Source organism: Marmota flaviventris, chromosome 5 (assembly GCF_047511675.1).
Source record: "Marmota flaviventris isolate mMarFla1 chromosome 5, mMarFla1.hap1, whole genome shotgun sequence".
Classification (NCBI taxonomy): domain Eukaryota; kingdom Metazoa; phylum Chordata; class Mammalia; order Rodentia; family Sciuridae; genus Marmota; species Marmota flaviventris.
Window position 1 is genome coordinate 118169623 of NC_092502.1, and position 24316 is coordinate 118193938.

General features: G+C 34.9%; 2 protein-coding genes across 3 annotated transcripts in view; one reads left to right on the plus strand and one right to left on the minus strand.

The window, feature by feature from the left end:
• Positions 1 to 5063: 5063 nt before the first annotated feature.
• Smim15 (small integral membrane protein 15) lies at positions 5064 to 7219 on the plus strand. Its single transcript, XM_071612576.1, has one exon. It carries the CDS (start codon positions 5064 to 5066, stop codon positions 5286 to 5288), a length of 225 nt encoding a protein of 74 aa, XP_071468677.1. The 3' UTR covers positions 5289 to 7219.
• Ndufaf2 (NADH:ubiquinone oxidoreductase complex assembly factor 2) overlaps positions 6101 to 24316 on the minus strand; it is a 184135-nt gene continuing 165919 nt past the window's right edge. Inside the window, exons 4-5 of one of the 2 annotated variants that reach the window (XR_011707624.1) lie at positions 11551 to 11859; positions 6101 to 11197 (exon numbers count right to left, since the gene is read on the minus strand). Coding sequence is in view for 1 of the 2 variants with exons in the window: in XM_027938097.2 (XP_027793898.1) it covers positions 11608 to 11859 (252 nt within the window). In the remaining variant the exon portion in view is untranslated. Of the gene's footprint in view, positions 11198 to 11537; positions 11860 to 24316 lie in introns of those variants that run through there. The other variant, XM_027938097.2, reaches the window with a different exon arrangement.

Below are 24316 nucleotides of genomic sequence, written 5' to 3' on the forward strand. Positions count from 1 at the left end.
GCATGAAAAACAGGGAGGAATTTTGGTGAGATGTGTTTAGAATCCTGCTCTATTTTTTAAGTTCTGGTTCCTCCTCTGTAAAATATGGGCAATACAGTTCTGAGGGATCATTTATAGTCTCAGAATTAGTGATAATAAATCAAAAGCATCTAGCTCAATACCATTATAGAGTATGCACTCAATAAATTGTTTTGAAAACTTTTTCTTCAGTATAATCTTACAAATAGCACTAAACCTAATTACTCCTTTAAGTTACATAAATATGCCTATAAGAAATGTATTTGCATAATGTTTCAAAGGAAAGGGAAAAAACTCACGAAATAACACTTAGGGAAGAAGTCAATTTCATTAGAATTAAGTCAAATAAGTGAAGAGTTACTGCAGAGAAAAAAGCATATGTGCAGGAGAGAGTTCTCAAAGTTTTTAAATCAAATTATTATTAAAATATGTTATTTAGGTTTCACTCCTTCACAATTTTGACATGTTAGGGTGAAATATAACTTTGTATCTCCCATGGGAAAAAGGCTTTTATATCAAACATATGGCAAAAATGGTATTTGGAAAGACATTTGAGAAAATAAAAGTCAGGTCAAAATCTTCTCAAAAAAATAATAAGACTTTAATATGCAGTGATATTTCTACTAAATATCTTTATTATGCAGCTGTTTATGAAGCTTAAGTCAGAAAAAAGGCCAAATATGGTCTGATTTACAGATTTTTTATTTTGTAGTGCTGGGGATTGAACCCAGGACTTCTTTACACATGCCAAGCAAGCACTCTACCTTAAGCCACATCCCTAGCCTCCAATCTACAGATCTTAAAACTGAAAGGGTACTCTAGCTCACCTAGGATCCTTTCCACATATGGAAGAGGTTCGGAGTGACTTATCAGAGATTGTATAAAGATCAGTGCCATGACTCACAGACGAAGACTACTCACTATAGAAAGCAGTTCACTGTATCTGAACAAATTTTATCACCACCATTTGTTAAGGTAAGGCAGAATGCAGTATGGAGCTGCACTGTGGAAATCCTCATGCTTCTGGGCTAGCAGTCTGCCCTGTAAACTGACGCTAGATTAGTAAAATTAGACTGTGAAGGCATGATCTGGGTTACAGTCAAAGAGAGGCTTCAGAAGCTTCCTCCTTACAGGTCCTTTTCTTTCTGTTTAATATTCCTGCGCCTTTTATCAAAGAGGCAAATACTGGGAGGCAGTACTTGAGAAAACTAAGTCCAAGATTAAAATAAAATACCCACACATTGGCCTCTGAAGTGAAAGATAGTGAAATAATAAACTCTGACCCCATTCTGGATTCAGTACTTGGGCAAGTTTTAAGAACAATAAGTCGTACAAAGTTTCCTGCAACACAATCCAGTTACTGAATCTGCTTTTTCTGACCACTAGAGGTACAGGCTAGGTCTAAACCACTATCCAGGTTTTCCAAGAAGAATGAATAACAACTGCTGGTAATACAACATACAAACATTAACATATGTTCAAGGAACAGTATTTTAGATTGTTAGATTATCTGCCAAAAGCCTGTTACTTAGTAAATAATAGTTACTGTTGTACCTAAACTAGTTATACATGTTGCAGCTTGCTCCTCAAAGAGAACATTCTATCGTCTTTCAAGTATAAAAACCTGCTTTATTTGGCACACAACAGTGAAGAGGTCTTGCAACATTTGCCAGAGGTAGACAAACAGAGCAAGCAGTTCAGTGCAATCACAAAATTTGAGCGCCAACCAAACCAGAGCTAATTTTTCAGTTCCTGTAGATTAGAAGACAATATTAACTCACCCTTTCTGCTTGTTGACTTTTGCATCCCTTTATTTGTGTACTGAAAGAACAAGTACCTCTGTGGGAACTCTATGCCCTAACAACTTAATTATTTATCAAGTTTACTTTGGGCAAATGTTGATCATTCTTTTGTTAAATGAGTTAGGCTCTTAAATTAAAAACAAACAGACAACAACAACAAAAAAACCCCTTTCCCACAGCATGGCAGCATTTCCCCTTAGTAACAAGGTTCAGTGGATTCATCCTACCCCAGCTGCTATTTCCCCTCCCGAACAGGAAGACTTAAATATTGTGCAATCGTGAGAGGGGAACCAGGTGAGTGGTGAACCAGGCAGAACTATCCAGTCTTTCAAGGATCTTCGAGGGGCACTCGCCCTGACTTTGGGGCGGTGTGTGGGAACTACCTCCTTTCTTAACCCTTCCCCGCGGCCAAAGACATCACCACCAGGACCTCTACCAACGGTGCAGCTTCAGCAGGAGAGGGAGCTGTTTCCCGACTCACGTCGGGGGCACAGGCAGGCGAACCTATCAGTTTGGGGCCCGCTCCCGAGGCAGCCCCACGCCTTCTCGCCCACCTTCCATTCCCGGGCAGGAGGCCCAGGTTTCTGGCCCCCGGGGGAGCCCAGTGCCACCGCCCACACCGCACGGCCTCACCTGCCGCTCCCCGGAAATCTCCACGCTGCCCTGCCCCCGCCCCCCACGTCCTCTGAGTGGAGGTCCCGGGACCCACAGCAATGGCGCAGCCGGAAACTAGCCCCTCGACTTCCTCACGCCGGACTCGGAGCTGGGGCCGGCCTGCGGGCGGTACGCAAGGGACTCGACTTCCGCCTTCCTGCTTCCGGTCTGGCGGTGAGTTGTAAGTGGGAGCCCGTGCTTTTGGGGCGATGCAGAGCGGCTGATGGCGGCCTCTGCAATGGTGTCCGGGTGTCGGGCAGAGGTGGCCGCAGCGCAAGGTGTGGCGGGGCCGACCCGGGTTCCCCGAGGCCCTCTACTCTGCGAGCCCTGCCCGGCCTGAGGCGGGATGAGGGCCTGCGCTTGCTGGGTGGAGGGGCAGGGATAAACGTGGCTCCCACGGGCCCGTTGCGGGAAGGAAGAATGAGCAAAGGGAGTCCTAAGGAAGGAGGGCAAGACAAAGGACTGAGTATGGCTGGCTGTCCAGAACCACCAGCTGCAGCTTCAGGCGCCAGGCAGGGCTGGCCGGGAGATGAGCCCCATCGATCTATTGGGCGGAAGAAGAGTAGTATCTGTTCCTTACAGTGTGAGGCCTGGGCGTCTGGTAGGTTATTGAGGTGCACTAGAGATGTGCAGCCTGTGGACGACAACGCCTTTATGTAAACAGTAAAACTTTGCCATAAACCAGGTCCTTCGCCCTGGCTTAACTTTGCAAAGTTCTTTTGCTTATTCACTAAAACTTAAATTAATTAGTGCATTACTGGGCTGAAGAAGGATCCATTTTAGTAGAACCCGGTTCCAATTATGGGTGGCGACGTTTTGAAGTCGAGGGCTAGTGTATTTAATGTCATGTATCATAAGTTGAAAATAGAGGCATGATTTTTGTTGAAAATGAGAAGAAACTGGAAAGATGGATTTGAAACCAATGACAGTTTTTGCGTGATGGTATTGGGGATAATAATTGGCTTTGTTTATCTTTTCTGATTTTCCTAAAAAAGGACACGAATCGCAATAACAGTTAAAAAAAATACCTTTGAAGAGTAAGGCTAGGTGTTTGATTTTTGTAATGATGTACTTAATCTAATGAATAAATGAATGAATGGATGTCAACCTTTCTGGTATACAAAGTTCAAGTTCTAGAAATAGATATGGTGAAGCGAGCCAGCTTGTCTTACAAGTCAGTGAATATCATAAATAATTTTATTGAAATAAATAATTATGTAAAATACTTGATTTCCAGTAATTAGGATTTCCCTACAGGAAATTATAATTGTGTAAACTCAGATTGGAAAAAAAATAGATATTTAAAAGTTTGTAATTGACAGTTTTACATGTTACAGAATTTAGAAATTTTCCATGTGAAAACATTACAGTTATCCTGAAAGTTCTGACTTAAATGTTTTCTCTCTTCTACTTATCCATTTTATAGAATTTAACGCTCTCAGAAGTATACTGTGGAACCAAAGAAGGCAAAACCACCAAGGGTCATCTGAAATTGTGCTTGGCTCACTGATAATCCCCGGACAAAATTAGAGATCACTACTCAAGCATAAGGTAGATGATTTTTTTGAATCTTAGCAGACATTTTTAAGTATATTTACACCCATACCCTACCCAGGTATTTTAATTCTTCAGTTTGAATAGAGATTAGCACAAACATGAAAGGTACAAAAGCCTGTGGGCCAAAATAGAATTTGTCATTCAAGCTCATCCAATCCTTATTTGCCAGATGACTTCCCTTATCAACAGAAAAAGGAACAAAATGGATGGCACTTTTTATGATAACTTTTTTCTTTTATTTCATTCAGTAGGGGTCTCCAAAGCTGAAAGGGCATAAAATAGCACACACTTTTTAGCTTATACCTTTTGGCATATGAATGTAGGTATCATCCTGGCTCCCTTGCCTTTTTCTATTCCATTTCAGGAAATAGCCATCTATCACTTTCCTTTCCATGGGAATGTGTTTCATGCTTTGGGGCTTGTCCTTTTTTAAACATAAAAATTTGATTTGTACTTTTGTTAATTACCTGGTAGTACTGAGGATACATTAAATTACAAACAGGATTCAGCTGTTTCCTGAAATGAGCATGTGAAACAGACTCTTGTAAAAGTGTGCTGTTAGTTTATCTTGAATTTAGGAAGCATATGAGAACTTAGTAGTCCTTGAGACAGAGTTCAAATAATTTTTACTTTTGTTTCCTATAAATTTACATCTTTTAAGTGTTACTATTCTGGCTGCAGGTAATGGCACATGCCTGTAATACTAGCAACTGGGGACACTGAAGCAGGAGGATCACAAATAAAACGGGCTGGGATGTAGCTAAGTGGTAAAATACTCCGGGTTCAATATGTAGTCACCTTTTCCCTCCCAAAAGTTGCTATTCTGGTTAGCCTAGTTGAATTTTTTCCCCCTCTAACTGGAGTTATTAGTCCTTATTAAAAATAGTACTAATTTGTACTTTAAAAAAAATTGAGTGATAATGGAATTGTGAGTTAACTCTAACTTTTTTCAGAATTTTGATTAATCATACAGTCTTTTTCCTGTTGTCCATCCCCAGCTGACCCCCCAGTTTTCCTAAGACTGCTACAAAGATGTTTGACATAAAGGCTTGGGCTGAGTATATTGTGGAATGGGCTGCAAAAGACCCATATGGGTTCCTTACAACAGTTATTTTGGCCCTTACTCCACTGTTCCTAGCAAGTGCTGTACTGTCCTGGAAATTGGCCAAGATGATTGAAGCCAGGGAGAAGGAACAAAAGAAGAAACAAAAACGTCAAGAGAATATTGCAAAAGCTAAACGACTCAAAAAGGACTGAAGGAATGTATAGGCTCTGCAACCAGAGAAAAATCATTTGGAAAATTATGCAGCTTTGGAAGGACTCACTAAGGTTTCTTTGGATTTCATGATAGTATTATTTAGTATGAAATCTGATCATGTAGAAGAATCATGTTTTGACCTCCATACTGTAGTTTTAGGCTTGGGTACCGAAGTTTGTAGGTATCTACTGGCAGTTATAAATAAGCATACATACAGGTTGAGCATCCCTAATCAGAAAATCTCAAACTTGGAATGCTCCAAAATCCAAATTTTTTGTGCACAAACATGATGCCACAAGTGGAAAATTGCAGTAAAAACACAAGTATGCTAAAAATATATAAAAATACCACATAAAATTACTTTCAGGCTATACGAAACAAATGAATTTTGTGTTTAGACTAAGGTTCTGTCCTCAACACATCTCATTATGTATATGCAAATATTTCAAAATCTGAAAAAAATCAAACACTTCTGGTCCCAGACATTTCAGATAAGGGATACCCAACTTGCAATACAAATTCTTCATAGGTGATTAAGTTATTTGCCATTTTGCAGCTTGTGTACTGAAATGATTATGGAGAAATGAGTTTAGATTGTGAACTTTATTCAAATAGTGGCTTAAAATGGGATCCTGTTCTGAACAAAATATGTTAAGAATATAAGACAATTATCCTTTCTGAGGTGAAAAGTTTGTTCTTAAAGGAGATACAGTATATTAATCACATCTTTTATCATTATTGCTTATTCCTTGGAATGTACTCATTTTTGGATTTCTCAAAGTAAAATAGTATTAATGAGTATACAAGTCTGTTTTCTTCATTTTTTTTTTTTCTTTCTGATTTTAGCCTTTAAGACAACTGGCGATTATCAAGACATTCTCATTTTTAAAACCTAATTTTATAAAGAATTTTCTTGATTATGTAGAATACTGTCTTCTGGTTATAACAGTCTTTGTACTTATGAACATTGCCATTTTCTTAAGAGATGTGTTGTTGAGAAGAATGACACTATGATTTAAAGCTCGTAGTAAAAAGGCCAAATACTGTAGTATCTTGGAACCATTTTATTTTTGTGTTATATAAAACAGTGAAACAGTGAAAAAGTTTTATCAGGTAATTTGTTGGTTATATAGATGGCACTTTTGGTTTTATTCCATTCTTTAACTCATAGGTAGTGATGTCCTGTACTTTTTGATCCAAAAAGTTTGAGGTAAAAATTGAAATTTCATATTTTTTTTAATAGAGTTAACAGCTAAGCCATAACTTCTTCAATGGTAAGAAAGGCTTAAAATTTGGGAAGATTTTGTTGGGTATAGTAATAATTGTACAAATAGAATAAAATTGTATTCAAAATGAGAATAGTATAATTCAAAGTACAGAGCTAAAGGATCTCTCCTTAAGTAGTATAACTGGAACTTTGACTATTAAACATGGCTTTTCTAAATGCATGGTCCAGTAATTTTATTCATTGTATTTAATAGCTTATTAATGTTTCTGCACCTCTGAGAATGAATATTAAGTAATTGTCCAACAGCTCTCATTTTAAAATGAAACCAGATAATGAAATAAATTTGATACTTTTATAAGAGGTCCTGGGTTTTTGTCTTTTTTTTGGGAGAGAATAATAAGATATGTAAGTTAGACTTTCAAAGGGTTATGAATTTCCCTTGTACCTAAATGTATTTATAAAAGCTTAGGACAGTGTTTCTTAAATTTGAGAACCTAAGGATTTTTGAGAATGGTATGGACCAGTTTGAATAACACTTAATGTTATTTTTAGGTTACCAGTACCTACTTGAAGCTAGTATAATAGACATGTTATAACGCCAGACATTGAAATAATTCAATGTTTAATTATAAGCTGGTTGTTCAGGTGATCTAGGATATGCTTTATATATTATCTTTAAAATTAAAACTTGCTTATACAAAACTCCTGGTCTTCATGAGTCTGCAGAGCCCATTTTAAGAAAAACTAGGTTAAGGTAAATCCAAAATGTTAGGGTGTCTATAGTTAAGCTGTTCATGGAAAGAATTTATATACATATTTTGCTTATGGAATATTTTAGAGTAATAAAAGCATTGAAGCAAAGAATGTGGTCCTTATAATTCTTACTTCTCTTACTAAAGCTGTAGTTTCACTGGTTCTGTTGTAACAATTTAAAAGTATTTTTCTGTGATTTGTTAAAGTTGTAACATTAATTTTTTATATTTTTTTTGCCATAAGCTATTTGTTTTTTCTTCAGCTTTTCTCAACATTTATAGAGCTTTTTTTATGGTGAGTTCAAGTTTTTTTTTTCTTTAAATATATATTTTTTAGTTGTAGGTGGACACAATATCTTTATTTTATCTTTATGTGGTGCTGAGGATTGAACCCAGTGGCTCACACATGTAGGTAAGCACTCTACCTCTAAGCCACTACCCAAATCCTTCAACAAGGTTTTATAATATTTATGTATGTTTGGGGAGGAGGCATAAAGCAGAGAATATTGTGAAGTTTGGGATTCTAAAAAAAAATTCTGTCTTCTCTCACCTTAATAAACATTATTTTTTTAAAAATCCCATTTATTCAAAATACAACTTTTTAGTTTCGTTTTGTTGACTATTAAACATGGCTTTTTTAAATTGAGGACTGAACTCAGGGACACTTGGCCACCGAGCCACATATCCATCCCTATTTTGGAAACTATCCCCAGATTGCCTCTAATATTTTATCAGAAATATATAAATAGAGGGCTGGGGTTGTAGCTCTGTGGTTGAGTGCTTGCCTCGAATGCAAGAGGCACTGGTTTCCATCCTCGGCACCACATAAAAAAATAAAACAAAGATATTGTTTCTGTCTAGATCTAAAATAAATAAAAGATATATAAATAGATTGTGTGTCAGAATTTGACTCATGATATCCACTACTGCTGTATCAGATGTGTAAGTGCATTTTTGAAACTTTAAGAATGGACCTACTGAAAATGAGCTTAGGAAGCTTTGGGCAGGAACCCAGGACTGAAATAATAATTAACTGTGCCTCATTCCTCTGTCATTACATGTAAAGGAAAGTGGCAAGGGGCACTGTACATCTTAACTGGTTATAAATGAGAGGAAACTTGATCTTGTTTAGGAATTATTGTTTTTATGTTTGCATATGGTTAGAGGAAATCACTGATTTAGTAGAATATATTTAAGGACAATTTCTCCATTTCTCAAACATAGGAAAAGATTCCATGGTCAGATACCTAAAGTTTGGGAAACATAAGCAGAACTTGGACAAGTTTCTTTTCTGCATGATTTCTTGGAGTCTTTAACCTAATATGACTGCCATGGATTCTCCTTTGTACCACTTTTTTCCCCAAAGAACATAACACAGTTTGGAAAAACCTAATCTAAATACATTCAGGTTACACTTTTAAATAAAAGAGGTAGCATTAAAAAAACCAATATAGTGGTTTTGATTCAGGGTTAATTAAGAAATAGCAAGAAATCTGTTAGAAAAATGGAGAAGACTTATTTCCTCCATTTTTGTTGGTTTTTATACCCTTTTTTGTTTTTTATTATTACTTTTTGTACCAGGGATAGAACCCAGAGCACTGTACCACTGAGCCCCATCCCCAGCCCTTTTTATTTTTTATGAGACAGGGCTACACTAAGTTGCTGAGGCTGGCCTCAAACTTGTGATCCTCTTATCTCAGCCTTCTGGGATTACAGGCATGTACCACCATGTCTGTCATTTTGTTGGTTTTTAACTTAAAATACATAAGGCATAGCTAATTGGCTAGATTTTAAACCCCAGAGACTTTTTTTTTTTTTTTTGCACCACAAAGTTTGTATAATAATTAAGCCCAATATTGTAAAAACTAAAAATATGTGTATAGCATATATAACATAGGCATAGAACTCTAAGAAAGTATCTAGAGTATCTACAATGTTATTTAATTATGCTAATAGGAACATTTTTAATTTTGAGACTAAAATTTTTAAACTACTTTTGAAAAGCTATAAAAAACTTGTAAATGGCCAAAATGTCATTATTTTAAAAATGAAATATGGTGGCCAAGCTAATATTTAATATTTCAATTATACTTTGCAAGTGTTTGGCCTTAAAGGTAGGTATTTTTAAAAAAATATTTTTTAGTTATTGATGAACCTATTTATTTATTTATTTATATGTGGTGCTGAGAATTGAACCCAGTGCCTCACACCTGCTAAGGCAAGCACTCTGCCACTAAGCCACAAACCCCAGCCCAAAGCTAGGTATTTTAAAAAAGTTGCTTGGAAAGGCAAAACTTAATCAGGACAAGATTATAGTTCATTTTTAAATATAGAACATCCCCTAAAAACATCCTCTAACAATGTAGTCATCCTATACACTTGCCTAGAGGAGAGGAGTATGGGTGGATTATTATGAACTTCATTCCCACCTCTCAAAACTGCCTTGACTTTACATGCTCTACTAATTGTGTTGGGCCAAGTATCATCATTTTATTTGAACATAATGCAATTTCCCTCAAAGATTCTTGGCTAAGATTTTCTTATTTTGCTTATGTAAAACAGGTATTTTAAAATGAAAACTAAAAATTAATGTAAATTCTACCATATGCTAAGATATTTGAAAACATTTGCAAAAGATGTACATAGGATGAAATTAATAAGTTAATAGAAATTTGGCAGTAGAGACACTCTAGCATGCTAAAAGTATTTACAATTTTCTTTTCAAGCCAGGATTTAAGAACATGTTAACTGAGTCACAATCCAATTATTACTATAAATTGTAACTTCTTTTATATTACCTAATGGCTAGTTCCTTTTTTGCCTCTGTGGTAAAATACAGTACTGCTTGGTAGTGATCTGACAAGACAAAATGCTTAACCTGCTATTAACAGGGCTGTTGGAACACTGAAATTATCACCTAGGCTCTTCTTCTTTTTTTTTTTTAGAGAATTTTTTTTTTTTTTTTTTAAATATTTATTTTTTAGTTTTCGGCGGACACAACATCTTTGTTTGTATGTGGTGCTGAGGATCGAACCCGGGCCGCACGCATGCCAGGCGAGCGCGCTACCGCTTGAGCCACATCCCCAGCCCCTCACCTAGGCTCTTCTGTCATTCAGTATGTTATGGTGATTTTGTCAGTTACTTTTTTTTTTTTTTTTTAGTGTAAATGCTTTATAAAATAGTTGTATTTTTCTGTAGTTATTAGAATTTTTACCTTTAAGTAAACATTTCAGTGTATGTGGTTTTAGGAATACATTATTAATATTTAACCAAAGATTTCCTTGCATTATTCAGAGCATAAAAGTTTTGGTTTTTGTTTAGTGAATATTTATTAAATATCTACTCTACGCCAAACACTGTGAGATAAACTCTACATTAAAATAATGAAAACTTAGTTGTGCACTCTAGAAAATGACCCTTTGAGAGTACTTTTGCATGTTGTCAGTGTCATCTGTCTACATTTTTCTTCAATATACAAACCATGATTCCCAGCTATCAGTGGAATTGCATTCTGCTTTGAGAACTCGTCCATATATATATATTTTTTTCAAAGTAAATTTCATTCTCATGGAATTCCAGTTATCCCATTTCTCTCTTTACTGTCCTTTAAGACTTCTATGATGGATTGTCTCCTGTTGGTCCTAATTCCTCTCCAAACTCCAGCCACAGTTTAACCATAAGGTAGTTTTTGTCCCATTTTCTCAGCAAGGTGGTTCCTTTTTATGAGCTAAATTTCTTTGCATTTACACATTTTATCCAAGTTCATGTTTTTGATTAGTCCTTTGGAATTTTTTTTTAATATTTTTTAGTTTAGTTGGACACAATACCTTTATTTTATTTGGTGCTGAGGATCGAATCCAGGGCCTTGCACATGCCAGGCAAGTGCTCTTCTGCTGAGCCATAACCCCAGCCCGTAGTCCTTTGGAATCTTAATAGGGTACATCAACAAAAATAAAAATATCAGTTTTTCCTTTTATATTTTATCATTTGGGAGAGCTCACTACCCTTATTCTGCCAAGATATATCCTTCCACCTAAGGATCCTATATGCATTGAGCATTCACAACTACCTGAACACTCCTTAGAGTAGTAATCTAAGAAGGGAAAAGAAATTCTAAGCAAATTCATGAACAAGATGAGGACTAAACCAAATGTAAGATTTAAGGCTAAAGAGTTTACACTTCAGTGCTTCCTAATCTCATGTTACTTACGGGTACTAAAAATGAATTCTTAAGCTAGAATACAGAGTTATTGTATACCTAGAAAATATAAAGTAACCAACCTTTTATTTGTTAAAATTGTTATATCCATGTAAATTAAATGATTTCATCAGTGCAATTCATTGATTTTGGCTCTTGCCATCTTGTGGCATCCAAGATCCTGGCTGAAAGGTTTTACCAGTGCTGGTGGGTGCCTCTGAGGGTTCTTCCTTTCCAAAGTATGGAGCAGAGGCATGCCCTTTAATGTGAGTTTGAACAGGTGGAGGCAAGTGTTCCTTGATGGTCTCTTTACTAAGGAGTTTTTCTTTTTCATAAAAATCTTGACTTTTAATTTTCATTTCTTCTCTATATTTCTCATTCTTTAATATTTCCTGCACATATATACATATAAATAGAAAAAATATTAAATTAAAAGCTTAAATACCAAAGAAAGGTTTTATGAAAACAAAAGTCAATAAAAATAAAAAATACATACATGATACTTGCTTTTTCAATTAAATTTTTGGATATATACAGGATAATTTTTAAAAAATTTGATTATCAGTGTTAAAATGATTCTCATTTTATGTTAAGATTTTATGGTAGAAATAGACATGAAGGACCACAGAATAGAAATATTTTTCTATCCCAAAATGGAAATAAGCTATTAAACATGAAATATTACACAGGAGCATAAGTCACTTAATGAAATAATTTGAAAGCTTATCAACTATTTTCTGCCTTAAAATTCTTTTTCTATGGGAACTAAAGTGTTAAAGCTAAGGCCACCTTATGGTTCCAAATCCAAGCCATCTATCTCCCCTTCTTTAGAGCGATAATGGCAGAGGATAGGAATGGAATCTGAGTTCAGTATGCCCTGGACACTAGTTCCAAAGGCACTTTGCTATTGGAAATGCTTCCTCAGATCAGTACAATCTGTGCAGTGCACTTCTGTTTCTCAGATTTGCTATTCTATCTAGAAGGATTTATACCCAAAGTAACAATCTCTTAGCTATTTTACTAAACACAAGACCATCGCATTTAAGAAGCGGCTTTAAATGTACCACTAAAGGCATTTAAGCTTCTGTATTCATCCTTGATTTCAGTGATGCCAAAATTTAAAAAGATGTGCATCTTAAAAACAGATGAAATGTTTTTCTTCTATCTTATTTTTAAGTGAATTTAAAAAATTTCAATACCTTTATTTTATTTATTATTAGTTGGTGCTGTGGATCAAACCTAGTGCCTCACATGTGCTAGACAAGTGCTCTACCACTGAGCTACAACTCTAGCCCATGGATGAAAAATTTTAATGTTGTTTTTGCTTATCTGGGTTTTCTGATTTTTCTTTAGGAATAAAATAAATGTCATTTATAATACAAAAATTAGAACATTAATGTAACTAATATCACAACATTGAAAAAAACAAGTTCTCAAGTTTTTTAAAAAATTTACCACTTTAAAAAAATGACACTTTAAAGGGCAACATCATGGCATCTATGATGTAATCTTTCTGTTTCTAAAGTGAATTTCAAGTAGTATAGTCCTTTAAAACCATAAGCACCAATATTTAAAATAATGGGTTGAAGTTAAGAGACGGTGGCGTATGCCTATAATTCCAGCTACTTGAGAGACTCAGGAGGTGATCTCAACTCCTGGGCAACTTAGTGAGACTGTGTCTCAAAAAGTAAAAAGGGCTGTAGCTTAGTGGTAGGGAGTCCCTGGATTCAATCTCCAGTATTCTCCCTGACATGTGAACAAAATTAAAATTTAAAAAATAGCTATAGTGTTATAGACTTATATATGAAGGATGGCCCATCTAATGAAATTTCTCCCTCAAACATATGAGGAAAAGAACAATATTTATAAATGTTATTGTAGTTTTCACAATACAGAGCAAATCCCCATGCATAGTTTAATAACCACAGGAAGTTTAGGGGCAGCTGCTAACAAGTGAGGGTGAGAGTAGAGAAATCAGGCTTTGCTTTTCTTACACCATATAGAACTCTTATGTAAGGTGATTTTACACAAAGGTTATCCTTTCCTGTGATATTGGAAATAATGCAAGTTAGACAAGAATACTTTTTTGGTATTGCCATGTTTTTCAAGTTCCTGTGTCTTCATATGAAGCTCAGTCTGGGGAGCAGAATGGAAGGTTCAGGGCCAGGTTAAACTTACCCTGGTAACTGATCTCAAGTAGCAAGAGGCTACTCAGGCTCACATGGAGCTTGCTTGATCTTGGCAAAATAACATCAGTTACATCCCCCCAAACTGTGCCCATGCCTACTCTATTTACTTCACCACCATTGCTGCAGTTGCATAGTTGGTACACAGATGTGCCCTCTGAATAACGGCGGATGGGATGTAGCTCTGTGGTAGAGTACTTGACTAGTTTACATGAAGCCCTGGATTCAATCACTAGCACCTCAAAAATAAATAAATAAATAAATAAATAAGAAAAAGAAAAAAGCGTCTCTTATTTCTCTTGCTTTCAAATAATATTTCTTTATTTGACATTACTCTTTTTAAAAAATATTGTTTCTAGTTGTCAATGGACCTTTATTTATTTATTTATATGTGGTATTGAGAAGTGAACCCAGTGCCTCATGCATGCTGTTCATCTGCAACTAAAAAAATATAAAACAAAAAAAAAACATTACTTTTCCAACTCAATTTCTGTCTTATAAAAAAGCTATTTAGATAATTGAAAAGCCACTAATGATTATGGTGATCATTTTGACATGTGCAGAAGGATTAAAGATTGCAGAGTTGAAAAACATGGAGACTATACTTTTTCCTAGAAAAATTATTTATTATTTTTTGGTATCAGGAATTTAACCCAGGGATGCTTAACCTTTAAGCCACATCCCCAGCCCTTTTTATTTTTAATTTTGAGATGGTCTCACTAAGTTGCATCGGGCCTCACTAACTTGCTGAGGCTGGCCTTGAACTTGTGATGCTCCTGTCAGCCTCCTGAGCTGCTGGGATTATAGGCATAAGCTGCTACAATGGGATATTATTATTATTTTGTAAACTAATTGCTACCAGGCAGAACCCTGCTAATAGCTTCTAGGGAAATTAAACAGAACATAAATCATTCATAAAAGGAAATCTAATTTTGTAACCATTTGGTATTAACCAATGAAAGTAGGAATTATATTAAGAAAGTCTATTTTAGCATGGAAACTATCCTAAAGCAAAGATTTTTTTTTCCCCTTAGAATTCCATGGAACAATATCACCTTGTCTCCATGTATTTATCAGTTTCTTTATGTTCTAGTGTTTTGTGTAGGGACAAATCAGAAGCCAGGGGAGCTTTCTTTATAGTTTGTATTTTAAAAAGACATTTATCATTTTACCTATTGCTTTTCTTCCTGTCAATATTTTTTCTTAAACTAAAAAAAAGATGGCTGTTGACATTTTATCACTTTATATTGTGCCATGATTTATTTAACAACTACCCTATTTTTCCCAATATTTCACTTCATTTAAAAAATAACATTGTGATGATTATCCATGTAGATTATTCTTTGACTCAGGGTTCCAACCCAAATTTACCTTTCACTAGCTGTGTGACACCAAGAAAGTCATTTAACTTTCTCAATACTAATTTCTTTCTTTGAAAATGGGGATAAAATTAATTGATAACAGTATTATGTTTCCTAAGATTGTTGACAATATATGACAAGGTAATTATGCTTTTATAAAACTATGATGCCAAATGAAGTATCTTTTTTCTTTCTGTTCCCTTTAAGTAATCTCTATAGAGTTCCTTTAAAGGTTGACAGGTCTATACAGATTACAAATTCTTCCATATTCTAATATAAGCCAAACATTACTATTGGTTTAAAATTATGAATCTTTAAAAAATGTGATTATGTATGTATAGGTGTTTACTCTTAAAATACTCATTAGTTACTCTTTCCATTGTTAGCTTCCTCTGAAAGCTTTTCAATGGTGGTTAAGAAAATGGGGTCTGAAGTCAGACTACCTGCATACAAATCCCAGGTTTTCCATTTTACTAGCTCTGTGACCCAAGGATTGTTACTTAACCTCTCTCTGCTCAGTTTCTTTATGTGTAAAATGGAGATAACAATACTGTATTCCTCAATGAGCTGCTGTAGAGATTGGGCAAAAACTGGTGGCTGGGTAGTGATAGTACAAATAAGGTATAGGTGGATTTCAAAGTAGTGACTGTTTAATTCATTCACTAAAAAAAAATTAAAGTAAAAAAATTCAGTTTGATTGCATTAGCCACATTTCAAGTATTTAACAGCCATCTTGGCTATCATATTGCAAAGTACAGATACAAAATATTTCCATCATTGCAGAAACAGAAACTACTGGACTGTACTAATCTAGATCTATCCTAACAAAACTTAAAAATAATCTTCCAAAAGTTTGGGCTAACACACATGCCAATTAATGGTTCTCCTGAACAAAATCAATATTTTCTAAAGGAAGACAACAAAACCAGACATTAAACAAAATAATATTTCAGTGTTCATCATGCAACCAAGAAGCAAAAAGGAGAAAAGTATGATTGAAAATCAGTTAATGGAAACAGACTCAAATAACAGAAATGACTGAATTAACAGATTTTATCAAAGGTACTATAAAAATGTTCAAAGATTTAAAGGAAAAAATGTCCATTAAGAGGAAATAAATGGAAACTTAAAAAGAACTGGGCTTCTAGAAGTGAAAAATAAAATATATAAAATGAAATATTTAATGGAGTGATTAACAGATTAGACACTGCAGAAGAACAATCTGAAAATAAGGCAATGGAAGATATATAAGCTGAAGCAAGTAGTTTTTTTTTTTTTTTTTTTTTTTAAGCTTAAAAACTGACCAGAGCCTCAGGGAGCTGTGGGGCAGTGTCAAGTGGCCTAACATGCAAATGGAGTCACTGAAGAGGAAAGAATGACTAAAAAACCCAAACAGATAAAAATATAAATCTCTATATTCAAGAAGCTCTACAAACCCCAAGCAGAATAATCATAAAATCCAAGTACATCAAAATCAAATTGATAAAAACTAATGATAAAGAGAAAAATCTTAAGCTAACCATGGGGGAGAGGGGACATACACATTTATAGAAGAGACAAATAGCACTGAGTTCTCATCAGAAACAAAGCTACCAATAAGATAGTGGAATGACTTTAAAGTGCTTTAAGATAAACTGCCAATTTAAAATTCGGAATCCAGTGAAAATATCCTTTAAAAATGAAGAAATAAAAACATTTTCAGACAAAAAAGTGAATTTGTCTCAAGCAAAAGAAACATCTACAAGCCAATCTACTACAAGAAACATCACAGGAACTCCAGTTAAAGGCACATGGTAAAAGATGGAAACCTAAAGCTACACAATAAAATAAACTGCTGGAAATAATAAGAAGGAAGAACTTCATTGCAAAGGAAAATACAGATTCGGAACGCTTCGCTAGGTGATGGCTGCTCTATAACTTGTCCATCCAGTTTAAATCCCTGAGGATATGATCATCACACTGCCCAGTAAAACCACTATGAATCTTGTAGCTCAACATGACTATACTAAGAAGAGTTCTCAAGCTTTACAAACCCAGTTTAGAAGTATATCCTGAGTGGGCCTGGTGGCACACACTTGTAATCCCAGCAGCTTGGGAGGCTGAGGCAGGAGGATCACAAGTTCAAAGCCAATTTAACAACTTAGCAAGACCCTATCTAAACAACAACAACAACAAAAAAACAAACAAACTAAAAAAGACTGGGGATGTGGCTCTGTAGTTGAGCATCCTTAGGTTCAATCCCCATTACAATAAAAATAAGTATAGCCTGAGAAGCAAGAGGACTATTGTTTATACATGCAGCCCTCAAATCCCTCACTTAGCCTGTCTCATTGCCCCTCTATTCCCAATCAATAAGGAGCTTCTGCTCACCAAGCATTCCACGTCTTATACCATCGTCCTGGCTCCCCTGATTTAGGATTTGGAACAGTATGTCAACAATGTTTCTTGTTTGCCTGAAGTGAAGCCTTATGAAGTTGACAATTAGAAAGTCATGAATGAGGTCAATCCCATTCTAGGAGGGTCACAAAGAGTCCTTGGAAGTACTGAAGGATATTATTCTCCACCAGTCTCAGGGAAGAAGAGAAAGAAACCATGCTGAGAATGGAGAAAGCAAAAGCTGTGTCAAAATCTTGTATGTCAAAATATTCCTTAAAAAGAACCCCAGATTCATCAGTATTATATATACATTTTTTCTAGGTCAAAATTTTAACGGTCATTCTGAAGGATTAGATTAAAAAGGAAATTTAAACAAGGAGAAGCTATGAATGCCTTCAACAAACTTATCACTGTTTTTGTAAAAGACATATTAATGGCTATTGTGACTATTCAGTAATGTGAACTTAATTCCTCCCACCCTCCACCAAAGCTGAAGTTCAAATCCTTTCCAAAACCATCATTGTGCTAAGAACAGTTATAGTAGCTGTACTACTATTGTACTCAGTGTTGCAAATTCCTTTGTATGGTAATGCAAAAAGCTTTTGAATTAAAAAAAAAAACAAAGCCTAAATATACAATTTCTTAATATGCTGTCATATTTAGTTTACTCACCGACACTAGGCATGATATGATCATTCCATTTGTTTCACATAGTCCCTCATGTGAAATCCTAGTACATCTGAGTTTTCCCAAATGGTGAGGAATTCAGTTCTAATAATCAGTTATGACTCTGAGTTATTAGATAACAGAAATGGGTATTTATACTATAAAAAGGAGGCGAAACAAATGGCAGAATAGAAATAGAGAGCTCTTCAGTAATGCATTGAGAGAGAGAAAGGAAATTGAGGCAATGCAAAACTGGGTCTTGGAACTGCAAAAATCTGAGAGAAGGGAGAGAGCAGAAAACTGCTCTGTGATGAAGTTATCATGAGGATTGAAGTTTAGATTACTTGGCAAGTTCTAGGGGAAAAGAAGAGCTGAGAAATATTCAGGTGAGTTAAAAAGGCTATCTCAAGCTGCAATACATGCCTGTAATACCAGTGGTTCAGGAAGTTGAGGCAGGAGGATTGCAAGTTCAAAGCCAGCCTCAGCAAAAGTGAGGCACTAAGCAATTCAGTGAGACCCTGTCTCTAAATAAAAAAATACAAAATAGGGCTGGGAATGTGGCTCAGTGGTTGAGTGCCCTGAGTTCAATCCCAGTACCCCCTACCTCCCCAAAAGGGTATCTCAAGAGTTTTCTGTAAAATATATACACCGTGTTGTGTCTCTAGGGCCAAAGGTAACAATTCTGAGTCTATACTATTAAATGGAATTGAATATATAGATGCAGGTATAAGTAGACATACAAAAGCATTTCAGACAAACAGAAGAACGAGAAGATATACTCCATTCATGTATGATGTGTCAAAATGTATTCTACTGTCATGTATAACAAATTAGAACAACAAAAAATTTCAGAATTATTCTATCATGAGGTGTTTAATGCTTTATATATACACACATAATGCTGACGCTGTGATATTCCTGTTAAATATAACATTCCACGATAATAAAATCCCAAGTTATTTTTGTGTATGTATGTTTGTTTGTTTATTTATTTATTTATTTTTATGATGCTGGGGATTGAATCCAGGGTGTTGCATATGCTTAGTGTGCACTCTACCATGAGCTAAACCCTAAGTCATTTAATTTTTATATCAATAGACTCCATGGAAATGAAATAGAGTCAGTGTTTTGTTAGGGAATTATCAAGTTTCTTTGAAAGTGTTATGAATCTAACTATAAAAAAATTCAGACTTATGCAGGTTGAATACATATATACACATCATACTCTGGTTCTTCTTTGATGTTATGGCTCCATGCTCCTCTGGAGTTTAGTATTTACAAATGGTCTCCATTTAACTTCAAGTACTTGAGAATTCCAAGTATGTGTATGTATGTATATGTGTGTGTGTGTGTGTGTGTGTGTGTGTGTGTGTGTATATATATATATATATATATATATATATATATATATATATATAAATAAAATTCTGTTCAAATTTAATTTCACACACATGCCAAAACAAAATCTAAATACAGGTTAAAATAAATTAAACAGTGCTTCATTGTTAGACAGTTTATTTCCCTAATAAATAGACAGATTATTTCCCTAATCCATATGTTTTTATCTCTTACCAGATATATGTTACATACAGGATAAATTTGACTTTGATAGCTACATTAATTTCTTTCCATAATTTAAACTACACATGCTAATGAATAATTTTTATTTTAATGAATATTCAACATTTAAAAGTATGAATACATTGTCTTTAAGTCAAAACAAATTTTGAAAAATACAAGAGTTTAATAAATAGATTATAAATAAAATTCAACATGAAGTATGTCTTGAACCCTACACTATAGGTACCTAGAAAAGGTGTTACAACCTTAAATACTGGAATATACCAGTCTCCAACCTTCAAAATAATTATAATGGGAATTTAATGTTTTAAATGTTCTAAGCTGATTTTTTTCTGTGTGCTGGAAATAGAATCCAGAGCCTCATACAAACTAGTCCCACACTCTAGCACTGAGGTACACACCCCTCCCAATCTCCAGATGTTTTTTTAACAGTATATTTGTAACATACTAAGAAGAAATTCAGACCTAGCAAATGCTATAGTGATGTCTAAGGTTGAAAATATTGCCAAATTGTTTAACTAAACTATATTTTCTAGTTCCTCAATTTGAACTGCCAGAATGAAATAAGTCATTAGAACACCATTTTCTAGTCTAGGAAAGAAAGAAGAGAAAAAATTGGGGAGGCATAGAGATCTTTAAAAGGTTTTCTGGGTTCAGACCCAAGGCAAGCCTTGCTAGACAGTAATAAAAAAATGGATTTAATCTTGCCCAGATGGGAGTAGGAACCAAAAGGGTAAATAAATGATAGCACTTAGGTTAGTATGCTAGCACTGGGTTGCTAAGAAATCTATTAGAATGAAACAACAGCCAAGCGAGTTATACTTTAGCAGACGTTATTCCTGCTACATGTTCTTGCCAATCACTAGTATGCCTCTGCCAAATCAGTGTCACATTTAATTTATTCACATTCAAATCTATTGCAAACATCCTTTTATCAATTACAATAATGAAAATGTACACTGAGTTTGTTGTTTTGACATGCTTGCTTGAACTTTCCTCCTCATTTAAAAAAAAAAAATTTCTAATTGCAAGAAGTGAATCCCAATGGTTCTTGTTATTTGAGGGGACAATTGTAAGGTTTGTTTATATTTTTTGCTGGCTAGGAATTTCTGGCACTGAGTTTTATTTCTTTGAACTTGAGCCAGAATAATTATTAAATCTCAAAATGTCACTAAAATGAACTAATCACAGAGCTCAAGTCATTAATAGTTTTGCGGGTGCTATTTCCTTTAATAAAATAAATGAACTTTCACATATATGGGGGAAAAAAAAGACCTCTGAGCAAAAGACACAATTACGTAATTGAAAAAAAAAAACCAGCAGTTAAACATTAATAAAAAATAATTAGTCACTTTAGTCCTAGTTAATTTAACTACTCGAGTGGGAATCAAAGAAAACCTTGCTCCCTTGTGTAAAAAGTGGAAAGACCAAAATCCCTGGGACAAAAGGTAATGTCATATTCTTATTGCTTTCTGGGCTTGGCCTCTGTGAGAGGTGAAGAAAAGGAAGGGAGGCAAGAGCCTCGGAGAAAAGAAGAGGTTTCATCAGTGTATGATTGCTAACGTTTATTGAGCCATCTACTGTAGGGAGAAACGAGTTCTCCTCTAAATTGAGAGAAGGAAGAATAGAAGTTGGGAAAGAAGAGGTGAGACAAGAGTTAAAGAAGCTGAAGCTCAGAATTACAGAGCCTGCCCTAGAGAATAAAAACTGGCCAAAAATTGCACTCCTGAGGACCCGATGCAGAGACAACAGGGCTGAAAGAGATGTTCAATCATTCATACATTTTTCATTCATTCAATAAATACATACTGAACTCCTACATTTCAAGGCTCCTTATATTTTTTTTAATATTTATTTTTTAGTTGTAGTTGGACACAATACCTTTATTTTATTTACTTATTTTTATGTGGTACTAGGATCGAACTCAGGGCCTTGCGCGTGCTAGGCAAGCGCTCTACCTCTGAGCCACAACCCCAGCCCAAGGCTCCTTATTCTTATGAAGCTTTGTTGGGGGACAAAGAGGAGGATAAGAAAAGGAGATAGCTTGCACTAATGCCAGAAGTCAAGATAGAGAAAAGCTGGGTTAGCACCAATGACCATTATGTTGGTAATGCTTAGGGGTCCTTTCCTATTTTCCCATTCACTCATTCATTGGTTCATTCATATGGTAACTGAGCACACTATGTGCCAAAGATAGAGAGACAGCATTTATCCTGTGCTGGGAATTTACAGTCTAGGGAAGAAAGGTAAAAAAGTAACTAAATTATATGATAAAGTCTGTGATAATATTAAGTAAAGAATGTTATGAAAATGCAGAAGAAAAGCCAGTATACTGATGATTATACACAGAGTAGGGACTAGGGGGTTAGAAATGACTTCTTGCAGAAGGTTACACTTGAATCTTAAATTTTGGGGAAGTAATCATAAAATTGAGAAAAGGGAACATTCTAGGAATAAGTAAGCATGTGTTCAGAGGGATGGAGTAGTAAAGCAGCACAACAAATTCAGGACACTAAATGTTTCCTACAGTATGCATAGATCAGAACATGCTGACTTTTGTAATGAAATCTGAGAATTTTTAGATTTTATCCTGAAAGCAATGGAAAAACATCTGGGACTTTGAAGCAAGAGCAGGATTTCCAGATAAAATACAGGATGTTCAGCTATATTTGAATTTCAGATAAATGTTTGGTATTTGTCATAAATATTGCATGGGACATACAATTAGTTATTATTTATCTGAAATTAAATTTAATGGGGTATACTGTGTTTCTATTTGCTCAATCTGACAATCATGGACAGGAGATTTACATGTTTATACTTTATTTTTTAAAAGATGACTCTAGTAGCTGTAGAAAGTGGATCAGAAGGAGGCAAGACTAGACTAGAGAGATCAGATAGAATATTACTGTAGAAATGTAAGTGAGCAATTCATTAGGGCAGGAACCAGGGCAAGTGAGATGGAGAGGAAAATATGGAATGTTAAGACACTCAAAAGGAGAAAGGTCTTGGTCACCAATGAGGTCTTGCTAGGTTGCCATGGCGGGCTTTGAATTCCTGGACTTAATTTAAAATGATTCAAAAAAATTAAGAGTTGAAAAAGTAACATTCCCTCTCACATGTGCCCTACTCTCTACTTATCCTTCCAGAGGAAGTCACTGTATTCTTCTAGAGATGCTACTGGAACCAAAATTTCTAGTTTTCTTTGTTATGATAAAATACGGTGAAATATACCCCAATTTTGCCACGTCAGGCTTTTAGATAAGAAAGATTAATATATTTTCCAAATGCAAACATTGGGTTAGCCTGACACAGGGCAGAAGAAGAGAACTGACAATACTGAATGACGAAAATTACAAAGCATCAGAGGGTTTAAGAATTATAATGCAAATAATAATAATAATAAGAAAGCTCATGTATAATGGCATAATTTGGTGTGAACATACTTTATATACAGTTACGAAAAATTGTGCTGTGAATGGATAATTATGATTGTAATGCATTCCACTATTAAAATAAATTAAGAAATAAAAATAAATTAAAGAAAAAGGAAAAAAAAAGCATCAGAGGGTTTAAGGAGTGTAAATGGTGACAATCATTGTTCAAAATATGTGTCAGCAAGTCTGTCTGACTATTCTTCTCTAATACTGTGGCCAGGCAGGTAATATCTGATTCTACTTGTCAAAATTTTTTTTATTAAAAAACAGTGTGAGTGGGTTGGGGATGTGGCTCAAGCGGTAGCGCGTTCGCCTGGCCTGCATGGCGCACTGGGTTCGATCCTCAACACCACATAAAAATAAAATAAAGATGTTGTGTCCACCGAAAACTAAAAAATAAATATTAAAAAAAAAAAAAAAACAGTGTGAGCAAAGAAATACAAAAAAGAAATTTTAGAGTGAAAAAATACCATGAAGCTAAAGGAGAACCGTCCAACGGAACACCGTGTGATAGGTGAAAATGGCTACTGAGCATTGCAAATGTGGTAGGATGACTGAGGAACTTTTTAATTTCATTTGACTTTCATTAATTTAAGTTGTAAGTGGTTAGTATCTTCTATACTGAATAATGAAAAATGAGGGAAAATACTCGTATCAAGAAGAGAAATTTTGGGCTGGGGTTGTGGCTCAGTGGTGGAGGGCTAGCCTAGCATGTGTGAGGCCCTGGGTTTGATTCTCAGCACTGCATATAAATAAATAAAATAAAGGTCCACTGACAATTAAAAAATAAAGAAAATTTAAGATGAAAGATTTATAAGGTATAACAATGAAAATAAAAATTGAGAACCACCATGAGTAATATGTCCAAAATATAAATTCTTTCATAATCTTACATTTGAATAGAAATTCACAGAAATTTGAAACAACATCCATTAAAAGTGTAGGTACAGAAAAATAAGTATGTGAAGAATAAAGAAAAAAGATGATGAAGCAGAAAGGCAAGAATAAAAATTAATTTACATAAGAGTCTTGTTAGATTAAGATAGGAAAAGTGTTAATTATCTGATAAAAAGAACACAGCAGCACTTTATAAATATTTGTTGGACTGAAATGAGGTGGATGTTATTTATGGTTTTCTCTTCCTCATCATGTCCTTAGGTACCATCTGTCAGATCACTGAGCTAGCATTATTAATTTTCTTTTCTTTTTTTTTTTTTTTGATGGTGGGAGTACCAGGGATTG

Excerpts from the sequence above, each read along its gene's own strand:
- Smim15 (XM_071612576.1), top strand. The coding sequence starts at position 5,064 with ATGTTTGACATAAAGGCTTGGGCTGAGTATATTGTGGAATGGGCTGCA.